This window comes from Salvia miltiorrhiza, chromosome 5 (genome assembly GCF_028751815.1).
Source record: "Salvia miltiorrhiza cultivar Shanhuang (shh) chromosome 5, IMPLAD_Smil_shh, whole genome shotgun sequence".
Classification (NCBI taxonomy): domain Eukaryota; kingdom Viridiplantae; phylum Streptophyta; class Magnoliopsida; order Lamiales; family Lamiaceae; genus Salvia; species Salvia miltiorrhiza.
The window spans coordinates 23017241-23029006 of record NC_080391.1 but is presented as its reverse complement, the minus strand read 5'-3'; the positions used below and the strand labels follow the sequence as shown (position 1 = coordinate 23029006).

Genomic DNA, 11766 nt, shown 5'->3' with positions numbered 1-11766 from the left:
TTGACTGAAGAGCCTCCTTAACACGCTGAGCTTTAATAGCTGCCTCTAATTGCGCTGTTTTTTTAGCCAAATCCAACCTAATCTCATCAACAGTAGGCTCCGTTGGACAAACCTCTGAATCCACCCTAGACTCGGAACCCTCCAAAACATGGACATCATTCTCCAAATTTTCAGCAAAGATTTCCTCATCCACTTCCTCACAACTGCTAGAACCCGTGTCCACTGTTTTCGAAAAAACTGCATGCAACAAATCCGGACCAAAGAGATCCGAAGCCTCCTTCCCCGAGCGCTTCTCCCGAGCAGTGTAACTATCCTCGTGAATCGGAGAACGGGAGTTATGCAACCCCACCTCCGCGTCATCACTATGCCTCTCCGTCATTCTACTATCATCCGCTAAAAAATCCCCCTGAATCACCCGATCCTCCTCAGCCAAAGGACCAAAGGGATTAACATCAGTTGACACCTTGTCAAGAGACTCTCCCTGCAGATTTTGTCTTCCTTTCGGGGAAGAAACCCGTAAAGGTCTTCCAGTAGGCTGCCAACTTTTCCCACGAGCCCTGGGATTTACATCTTTAGGCCCCGCTTCCTTCTCAGTGGCATCATTTTTCGACTGATTGGCATGATCTTTGGCTTTGCTTTTGATACATTTGTCCCGGCTATGCCCCGTAATTCTGCATGAAGAACAATAAAGTGGTAATTGTTCATAGTAAAATTCAACATAAATAGAATTATTTTCACAACCGATGGTCATAGAATCTTGAAGAGGAAGAGCCAAATCAACTTCAACGAGAATTCTTGCAAAGTGTCCGACTTCTTTATACACGGACGGACCATCAAACCGAATTGGAAGACCGATGGTTCTGCCTATAGCCGAGAAAACCTCAGGATGCCATAACTCAATCGGCAGATAGTAAAGCCGCACCCAAACTTGACATAGCGATGAAATCTCTTTGTAGGGATCAAAGAAACGTGTCCATTCTCGTAGCCGAAAAGCGCCCTGCGTCAAATCCCAACCATTGCGCTGCTTAGCTATCGCCTTATCCGCTGCAGAACTGAAGTTAATAATATAGAAACCCTTGGCCATAGGTGTTAGCGTCCAGCTACCTTTAATGCTCCAATGATGTTGGAGTTCTTCCTTAAGACCGAAAGAAGTTCTCGGTTTGTCCCCCTTTCGAAGCAACAGACGCCCAATGAGAGCATGATCAAAAGTTTCCACTTGTTTCTTGTAGAATTCAGAAGGGATATCCAAGTTGTATTTATTGCCAATCTTCTCTGAATTCAAAGCCTCAAACTTGTTGGCCAAGATATCAGGCTTACGGGCTGTACGAGGACGGACCATAGCAGCGTACGACGCCTTGATGTTGCCTTCCGAAGCCGCAACATCAGGCAGTCCCTTAGTCTGCTGCTCAGCGGCGAGAACGTGTTGGTCAGAAGCAGAGGTTCCCGCATTGAGAAGAGCACGCGCAGTAGGAAAAGAAATAACATCAACGTGATTTTTATTCTCATCGGCAGAAATATGTGTTGTTGCAGCCTCCTGCTGCTTAGGGTTCGTTGGAGAAGACCGAAAGTTATTTGAAATAGGAGGTAGGTTGAGTGCCGACCGGTCGGCATAACCTGCCATCGTCGGCCTTGTGGCGGAAGCAGCCTTGAATGATCTCTACTTCCAGAGCAGCAGCAACATGCGATTCCTGCTCAGAGTTGCTGCTGCTGCGTGCGGTGAGGCGCTGAGGAGAACTGGCTGGGCGAACCGCCTAGGGTGGCAGCGCGGTGCAGTCGCGCATCTTATGGTCGGCGAGAGACGAAAGTTGCGCAGCGCAAAGAGCTCCGATCTCCAATCTCTGCAACTGCTAGTCTCAGATCTTAGAGTTTGGGAGAAGCCTCAAAGGATCGGAGCTCTTGTCTTCCCTTCTTACTCTTCTTACTCTGCGACCACGAGTCAACGAGCCAAGGGCTTGGTAGACGGCGAGGCTCGGCGGGGCCTGGGCGTCGACGACTACGAGATCTGGGCAGGCTCGACGCAGAGGAGCACGCCGGCAGGGCCGTGGGGCGTTGGGCCAAAAAGTCGCACGGAGATGAAAGCTGAGGCGGCTTTGGGCAGAGGCAGGGGCGGGGCCAGAGGCCGGAGGGAGGCGCCGACTCGAGCTAGCTGTTCCAGGCGGTGGCGGATGGGCTCGCCGCGGGTGGAGGCGTCGGGTGAAGCATCGCCGAGGGGCGGCGTGGCTGGTGTGCGATAGTGAAATCTCCTAGAGAGAGAAAAAAAGTTTTATTCTCATTTGTGAGTATCGTTTTTTCAACAAAACAGAACATTATAAATTGCACAACAGAACAATGCATATTATAAAACAAAACCACCATGCATTAATCATGTAAACTGAATCATGCATATTGTGTCAATAAACCCTACATATTATGTTAGTGAACCATGCATCTCATGTCAATGAAACCTGCAACATGCATGGTCCATTATCACAATATGAAAGGTTCATTGACACAATATGCATGGTTCAGTTTTATAATATGCATTATTTTGTTGTATATTTCTATCCAACGTTATGAATATTTGTGTTCACCTTTATGCATATTTTTGTTCAACTCTATGCATAACTATTTCGGCGACGAGCAGCAACAAAACGCATCAGAGAGAGGGGTCGCATATTGATATTTTCTCATGCATATTTCTATCCATGTTATGCATATTTGTGTTTATATTTATGCATATTTGTATTCAATTATATGTATAATTTTAATTGCGGCCGTGTCAAAAAAATGAATTTTCGACAAAGAAAAATTAAAAAAATAAAAAATAATAATTTTTTTTAATAATAATTTAAAAAAATTAAAAATTAATTTTAATTTTTTATTTATGCATGGGCACGCATGTATGATACTGCTAGTGTTCTAGAAAAAGTGATAGTGCGTGAAACCTATAATATACTTCATCCGTTCATAAAATATTTGTCACATTATGGATGACACAGATTTTAATAAAATGTGAATGAAATTGTTAATGGAGTAAATGTTCCACTTTAAATATTAGTGCAATTGTGTGGACCCTATTATTATAAATGAAAGTGATAAATTTTTTATGAACGGATCATAAAAAATAAAAAAAAAAAAAAAAACTATGGTAAATTTTTGTAGATGAGTGAAGTATTATTTTTGGCTTTTACAATTTCGATTCTGAATTATGTTTCCCTAATTCTTAAGAAAGAAAAAATGTAGTTGTTGAAAACTTATGTGAATGTAATTCGACTTTTTCAGCCGAATTAGTTGAATATCACTACATTCAGTTTCAACCATATATGCTGATATGCATACATTCGACGTCGATACGCGTTTCAGAACACAACTTTGTGATTGTGCCTTGTGGCCAAGGAAGCTTCTTTCATAAAATAAAAATATCTAATTATGTTTTTTGTTTTGCACTAAGTGCTCGTTTGGTTCAAGTAGAGGAATGGAAAGGGAATGGAATCAAATAAAGGAGTGGAATGGTAACAATAACCATTACTTTTATTGAGTGTTTGGTTTAGCAATGGAAATGAATCATTAGTAAGAGAATCACTTTCTTTTGTTTCCCCTCTATTTTGAGGGGTAACAAATTGGGTGATTGGGTTACCCTTGAGTAAGGGTAATGATTATCTCATTACCCAAACCAAACAACAAGTAATGGATTCAATTACTTGATTCCCTTTCCAACCTCTAAAAACACCCAACCAAACGTGGGCTAATTTCAAATTCGGAGATTTAAAGTTTTTCAAACTTTAGCAAGAGAATTGAAAAAAGTCTACTGCTATAAATTAAATTATTTCATATTCTGTGGTTGACATATATTCTATGGCTTTTACCTGTGACTTATGATTGGCAGTTATATTCACATTATCATCAATCTGCATTTATCTCTATCAATGTATACTATATATGACAAAAATATGTCAACTGTTACCTAATGAACTCATTTAATCTCTCTCCCAAGTATTTTTTTAAGGACTATTTATCCAGTAATGGGAAAATTTATTAGATTAGGATTTCTATATATGATGCCTTTTTCAAGTCACCCTTGACATTCTGGGGGGGAATATTTTTAAATACCACGTAATAAAAAGATAGAAGTTTTTTACCCTCATTTATAAGAGTATAAATTTTTTATACTAAAATATGTTAAATTACTACATTACCCTTACTATAATAAGTCAAAAGAAATAAAATAGTATAAGTTACGGCTTGCACACGATGGCAAGACACGGTCATGTAGCCACCGTGTATAGCCACCGTGTGCACAATTACACGATCGTGTCTTGAGCCATCATGTGCACAAACAAGGGTATATATACATGCACGCGATGGCTGTACATGGTGGTTACACGACTGTGTCTTGAGCCAAAAAGATATACCTTCATCTGACCGCCCGGTGAAATGATCTGACCATCCGGGCGATCAGATGATCTAGCCACCCACCGGTCAGATGAGTTATTGACTGATAGCTAACAAATCGTTGACTTTTATAACTAATAGCTATCAAATCGGTTAAATATGTAAGATTTTCACAAAAAATCAAACAAACCCATCAACACCAAATGATATTTAAAGAATAGGGCATAGGATGCTTATGCTTATAAAAGCGGGTATTTTTTATATATAACTTAAGGAATATGACATTTTAAATTTTCACTCATTAATTATTGGATGATGAAGTGTACCATGTTGGTAAGATGTTTTCCTTTTAATTAATAGTAGATTCGAATAATCTAAAAAGCTAAAATTTCAGTGCATTTTTCCTTTTATAAGGTGGAATTTTTTTAAGAAAAATACTAATTAATTGGCCTTCTAATAAGAAATACTCCAAGCTACTTTTTTCCCTCTTTAACAAATCAAAGACATAATTTTATTAAGGGTAAATATTATATTAAATCCTAAATTATACTTGCCTTATCAATAATTAATATTTCGAATTATATATATTTTTTAATTTCAAATTATTAAGTTTGTATCAAAAATATTCAACGTCCATTTTTCGGTCCTCATAATCATGATTCATGAGGTAGTTCGCCGGATGTCGTTATTGTAATTTATATTTTATTTTTTTTAAATGACATGGCACAAAAAGACATCGTTTTATGCCATATTATCTTAAAAAATTAAGTCCATACTGCATAAACTGACCTTCAATACGATTTGAATCAATTTACCTGGCACAAAACGGCATCATTTTTTAAATTATATAGCACAAAATGACATTGTATTGTGTCATGCCATTTAAAACAATAAAATATAAATTACACGATGAGATTTTAAAATGATAAAGCGGATATAGTTTGAAGTTTAATATTATATTTACCCTTTTATTAAATCTGTAAAACTTAAGTAGATACATTCATACAATACGTAGTAACCAAGTAGGGCTATCACGTGTGTCATATAATACAGACCGTTGATGGATCAGAATTTTTGCAGTTGTAGCAGTCAACAATGATACAGTAGTGTTCATGGATAACAGTATCTTATGTAGCTATGTATATGCAGAATGTCGAAAATTCACCTATGACGTAAAGTAATTCATTTATACCGTATAAATAAGCTGCAGCACAAGCACAATAGAGAAGATACAAGAATAATTGTAGTATGTCACGCTGCAGTTTTGAAGAGCTGCCTTAATGTGTCAAATATCTCCTCTGCTGTAGCCCCTTCTTTCACGTAAGCAATGAGCGCGCTGTCTCCCGGGACTATATCGTCTCTGAGGTAGCTTCCCGACGTTCTGAGCAGCTCCTCCGATCCCTTGCCCACGACATCTTTTATGATCAGAGTCTTGTGTGTTCCGGAGATCATTTCCTCGTAATCGGTGTCCCCAGTTTCTCCAAGAATCACACACATGTTGGCCACGTTTAGTCGCCAACGGACAAAGAGATACCTGTTCAACAACTATATTAACTCACTAAGATCGAATACTAGTTACTAGAACAAGCAAAACAAAGGTGCAAAATTTGTAAACTCAAACATGCAGTTTTTCGTGTTTGTATTCAAGAACTAAAGATTCTTCGGAAAAACCATCCAGCCCGATATAAACTGAGATTGGCCCTTCGCCTAAACACGAGGAAACCTATGCTATCATCTCAAGATGATCAAGCAACAAAGATCTTTGCTAACAGCTCAAGTAAAAGAGTCACAAAAACTTGTGTCAGACAAAAAAATTCTTAAGATAGGTCCAAACCAGTATCCAGTGGCATATTTGTAACCTTTTTGGAAGTTTGATTGTGCTTGAATCGTATCTTAGACCCATCTATTTGGACCCATAAGACTGCCCCAAATAGTATTTCCTAATCAATCAAGCTTTAGCATAACTTTATTTCCAATAGTCTGATCTTTAATGCATAAAAAAGGAATGCACTTTCTCCTAGAGAAAGCAGGACTAAAACGAGAATATAATCTGAACATAAGAGAATAATTTCCCAATTTTAGTTTTTAACAAGTAAAACTTATGTCCCCAAGGGACATCCAAGCGGTGCAGACTTCAATATGTAAACAGCAAGTACTTCAATATGATTCAATTTTTAAGGTAAATAATAGTGCTATTACTAACTGGTTGGAATACCTGAGAGCCTGTGATCGCGATGCGAGCAGAGGAACAGCTTGCATTCTTGTGGAATTTCTGCAATACATCAAGTGACAACGAAGGCCCCTCATCCGAAGCTTCTGTCTCAAATCGTCTACTTTTCTGGCCTGTCCAAAACAAATATAATCAAACTTTGGGACAACTCTTCATCCAAAAAGTTTTAATTAACTAAGATTTTGTGTTTGTAGAACTGACCTTACTGAGATCCCTTATCAAATACGACAGGCAATGCGAATTGCTCGATTTAACATCATGTTCGATAACACCAGAAGACTGACTCGATTTCAATCCTTCCGTCGCGTTCATTAGCTTCCAAATGGTCTTCTTCAAACCATCTGAACCCCATCGATAATCAATATGTGTCGCGTAGTCTGGATCAGGACAGGGCTTTCCCCCCTCCTCTGTGTAAGTGCCTGGATAATACACTTCACTACCACTACTACATATCAAAGCATCAAAATCATTTAGTTTGATATTTCCCGACTTCAAAAACTCGGTCAACTCAGACATTGGCATAGCTGTCGACAATGCAAATCCCGATTGTCTTGCCAATTGTGCATCCAACTTGAGCGCCTTCGAGATCTCCTGGATCAGATTAATCATTTTCTTTTCAGGCGCTCCATTGCTGTCATAGCAGTCAATTGCCAAGACTATCAGTTTACGTCGTTTCCTCAGCATCGGGTACTTGCTTGGCGCATCAGCCAATTTCCTGTCAGCATCAGCATCCCGTGCCCCGGGCTCCGGTTTGTTCATTCTGCTCAGGAGCTTATTGACTTGGTCTTGCACCTGGTTGTCGCCCGAAGCAGCCATATCGAGTGACTCGTTCAACGATGTTTTGTCACCATCTATAGACAACCTCAACGACATATCTGTAACGTCTTTGAGTGAATCATTTAAGGAGTACTCCGCAGCATGTTCGTCTGCTGGAGTGTCGGTCTGCCACTGCGGGTGCCTCATCCGACACGCTGCCACCCTTGTCAAGTATGTTCGACAATGTTCTGGCCACGAGAAGAGATGAATGTTCCTCAAGCCGTTCTTTCTGCATTCGTGCCACAAGTTTTTCTCCGACACTAACTTAAGAAGCGCATCAGCAATCGCATTCTGATCATGAGGATCCACGAGCAGACCGTTATTTAGTGCCTGTGTCATATAAAAAAGACTGCATCACTAAACAGATTATCTCATAACATGTCTCATTCTAACAAAAACAGTAATTAAGAAATGGATCTATAATATTTTGCCAATTAACATTCAAAGATATCAAACAATAATGGATAACTAGGAAACAGCAGCAGCAGCATTCTTACCCGATGAATATCCACTGGTCCACCATTCTTCGTTGCCACCATTGGAAGTCCATGAGCAGCAGCCTACAAGTCCGCACTAAAAAATTCACAAACCATATTTATCTTACTGGACCAAATATCAGTGGTATAACAAAAAACAAACCTCGATTAATGTGAGTCCAAAGGGCTCAATAACAGCCGGATTTATGAAGACTCCCTGAGATATTCATATTCAACAGATGATGAGAAAGGATCATACGATGTTCGTATGCTAAATTCTGATAAATAAAGTTTCAAACGAACCTTCGTTTTGCCAGCTAGGCGGTATATATCTGGAACATCACATTGCTTGTGATGCTTAGGGAAAGCCACTTGCCCATAAAGGTCATACTTATCAATTAGCTTCAACACAGTAATGAGCACACTAGCATTGCCCCCTGACATTTCATCTATATCATCCCTGTTCCCCATTATAAGAGTCTGCAATGAATGTCATAATCATATATATTAGTCATGTGCCTATTTTTGTGCATAGATTCATAACAAACTGTGTCAGCCGACTTACAAGATTAGCAAGCTCTCGTAATGGCCTGCATTCTCCGAAGGCTTTCAAAAGAGTCGTTAAGTTCTTTTTCGGATCAGGACGTGATAGTGCTAGAATCATCGGCTTGTGTGGATTGGTCAAGAACCGCATCACCTAACGAAACCGTGTAAGAAAGTGGCATGAAATGTCGATTAAAGTGCATTAATCTGATGGGAAAGCAGAGTATACACAGACAAGATGCTTACTTCTGACCATATAGGAGGGACTGCTTTGGGCGATGAAGCTTCATTTGTTAGTGCCGCAATGTCACCATCGCCTTCAGCAATCTCTTCTTGAACTACGACGTTGCTGAAGTCCATCCCAGGAGGAATAACCTGCGAGTATAATGATTTTGAGCTCGATTTGAATCGTAGAAATCAACAAAGTTCCCACATATTATGCTTACCGCCATTCTAGGCATGAAACGACCATGACAGTTGACCCCACGCCTCGCCCGAGCCCTCAAAACTTTCTCCAGCTTTACATCAAAACCATCATAAAGTCCCCACTGCTCTTCGATCTCCTGCTTAGTACTCGTGATAACCAGCTCTGCAGCATCTAATGAAAGCTCTTCTGCTTCGATCCTCCTCATTATCCTGTACGTGGAATTAATATCCTCTTTCGACTGCCTTCCTTGCTTAAGCAGCTGTTCTAGCTTGTTCCTACCCAGTGAGTGTCCCGTCAAAACCATCGGAACATTCAAGGCACCTGAAAGGAGAGCAGCACTATCCCCTGCATCTGCATAATGACCGTGGATCACATACGGCCAGACGGGCTGCCCTCCACCAATTTGGTCTCCCAAAGCCTTCGACATATTAAGAATGTGAGCGAGTGCTCCATCAACAAACTCCGGAACATGAGGCCATAACAACTCCTTTCTAAGATACTTGTCCCGGGTCCCAAATGGTATCCTCACAATATAAGCCCCGCTGCTTTCTCCAAGGTTGGCATCCTCAGGGCCGGTACTTAGCATTTCCGTGGGCTCACCGTAACTCCAATCTACCTCGGGAGACAAAACTTGCCTGGTAAACAGATCTACTCTATACACACCGGGCATCTTAGCTAGTGCACGAGCAAGTTCTACAACATATTTTATCTGTAATTTGAACAAAAACTAGTTAGTGCAAACCACTTGAAGAAAAGTTTATTGGTTATATAGTAAGTCTACGATAACTACCTGACCACCAGTATCGGAATCCCGACCAAGTTCCATATTTTCACCACGGACGAGTCCATGTAAACTAACCAAGACAATAAATTCAATTAGATACTATAATGCACAATCAAACTACATTATGCACCTAGCAACAAAATCAGCATAAAGATTATGTTAGCAAAAAATGCTCGAGTAGTAATGACTTCTTCGAGAACAAGATAGTCGCACCTTATGAGAACAATATATAGCTTCTTCTCCTTGTTATTGTCAGACCATACTTCCACGGTTGAGAAGTTCCTATCCAAGTGATGTCTGGGGGGGCTGTCCAGTTTAACTGGTTCGCCTATAACTTCCCCTTTCTCGCCTTCAGACAGATCTTCGGACATGTCATCCGTTACATCCTTGCGACCTTGTTCTCTTTCCCACTTCCTGTGTGCTACCCGTTGCACATCCTCCCATTCCAACTACCAAACACATACGTTAAAGCCATGACTGTGTCTCCCGACAGCAAGCAATTGCAATTAATTACTAAACAGAGCAACACCATCAGAATGCAGCCAAAAAGAGGATTTCAGATGAAAAACTCTTCAACAATAGAAAATTAGCAAGGTTTATCTAGATAGCAAATTGTACAGAAATCAACCAACGCACGAAGGAAAGATAGAGATTAACTCGACCTTGTACATCATGTGTGCTATATGGATCCATAATCTTCAAGCTATTCACTTTATGAAACTAAGTCAATTGCCTCTACATTTAGCAACCAAGTTCATTGACTTATGAGGCTCAATTTACTTATTATTGTTTAAGTATTATAAAAAGAGTCTTTGGAATAGACACTCTGTGACCATCATAGAGAAAATTCTGAGAAAGCAGAAAAAGGTGCAAGAGAACAAACAGTATTTGACAAAAAATACTTTTTGTAACAGAGTGTTAACATATTACTAATGTTGTTTATTATTGTACAAAGAGAGGGACCAAAAGGCAATCAGAAAAGATTTGAAAAAGATGTATAACAAAAATTCTCTACAAAAAGTTGCCCCCTTCCCCACCCCTGACCCCCAAGAATCCCATCCAAAGTCAGAATCAACAAAATTCATGGGAAAACACAATCACAATACATGAGAAAGCATATACAACATCTCCATTGATATTCACGATTAATAGTAGTGGAGTGCAACCAATGAAATCGAGAATCGAAGAGAAGAAAGTGTGTGTAGAAAATGAAAATACCTGTTTCTTCTTGCGGGCGAGATGCCAAATGCGCCAGCACATGTTCTCGAGGCGAGAGCTTCGCTCCCTGGTGTTCCTAGTGGCGACGACCTTGATCCATGTGCGGTGGAGGTCGCTCTCGTCGACGCCGCTCACGACTTCCTCCACGAAGTATTTGGTGGGATTGAAATTGTCTCTGTCGCTGACGCTGACGCTCACCGCCGGCGCCGGCTTGTGGTCCTCTATCGCCGACGCCCCGCTGTCCAATATCGCCTCCAGATAGCCGTTTATCCACTCGTTTCCGGCCATGTTTTGGCAACGAGGAAAGAGATGTTTGGTTTGGAGATTTAAGGTTGAGAATGAATGTGGTTTAAAGGAAAAGGAGGGAGTTCACATGCAAGGAGGTGGTGTTGGCTTTTCGGTTGCGCTTCTTTTGGTTGCTGGTTTTCATTTCTTCCAACATGTAATTCTAGTGAGGGAGAGAGGAGGGTGAGTTGATGTTGATGGAGATGTGCAGTGGCATGTGAAATCACATAAGGTGATGTGTGTGGGTGTGAATTTTGGCAAAGGAGAATGGAGAAGGAGAGTAGGGAGAGAACCACATGGCAGTTACTGGTGGGTCCCATCTTCTACACGTGGCGTCTAGATCTACGGATGTTTAACGGCTCATCATCCCCCACACGTGTGTATCCACACTACATAGTTTCCTTATTCCGTCTATTTTGCGCATAAATCGCTTCTCATGTAGTATAGTTTTTAAAACCCACACTAATATTAATATGTATGTAGAATTGGGCTTAAAATAAAATTATAAATTATTACAAGATTGTGATAATTTGCATAGAATTATAAATTATTTGTACAAAACGTATACATTACAATTATGTATTAAAAATTTAATATTATTATAGTGAAGTTACTT

General features: G+C 40.2%; 1 protein-coding gene across 2 annotated transcripts; it reads right to left on the bottom strand.

Annotated features, from left to right (window-relative positions):
- Positions 1-5383: 5383 nt before the first annotated feature.
- LOC130986765 (probable sucrose-phosphate synthase 2) lies at positions 5384-11424 on the bottom strand. 2 transcript variants are annotated; one of them, XM_057910282.1, is made up of 12 exons: positions 10866-11424; positions 9861-10096; positions 9654-9717; positions 8883-9572; positions 8683-8811; positions 8459-8590; positions 8197-8373; positions 8057-8110; positions 7915-7977; positions 6803-7747; positions 6587-6714; positions 5384-5916 (listed from the first exon to the last, which is right to left on the bottom strand). In XM_057910282.1, the coding sequence occupies exons 1-12, from the start codon at positions 11151-11153 to the stop codon at positions 5910-5912; spliced, it is 2913 nt and encodes a 970-aa protein (XP_057766265.1). In that variant the 5' UTR covers positions 11154-11424; the 3' UTR covers positions 5384-5909. The 2 variants fall into 2 exon arrangements, with proteins under 2 accessions (XP_057766265.1, XP_057766264.1); XM_057910281.1 differs by having other exon boundaries at positions 5384-5905; positions 10866-11417.
- Positions 11425-11766: the final 342 nt, after the last annotated feature.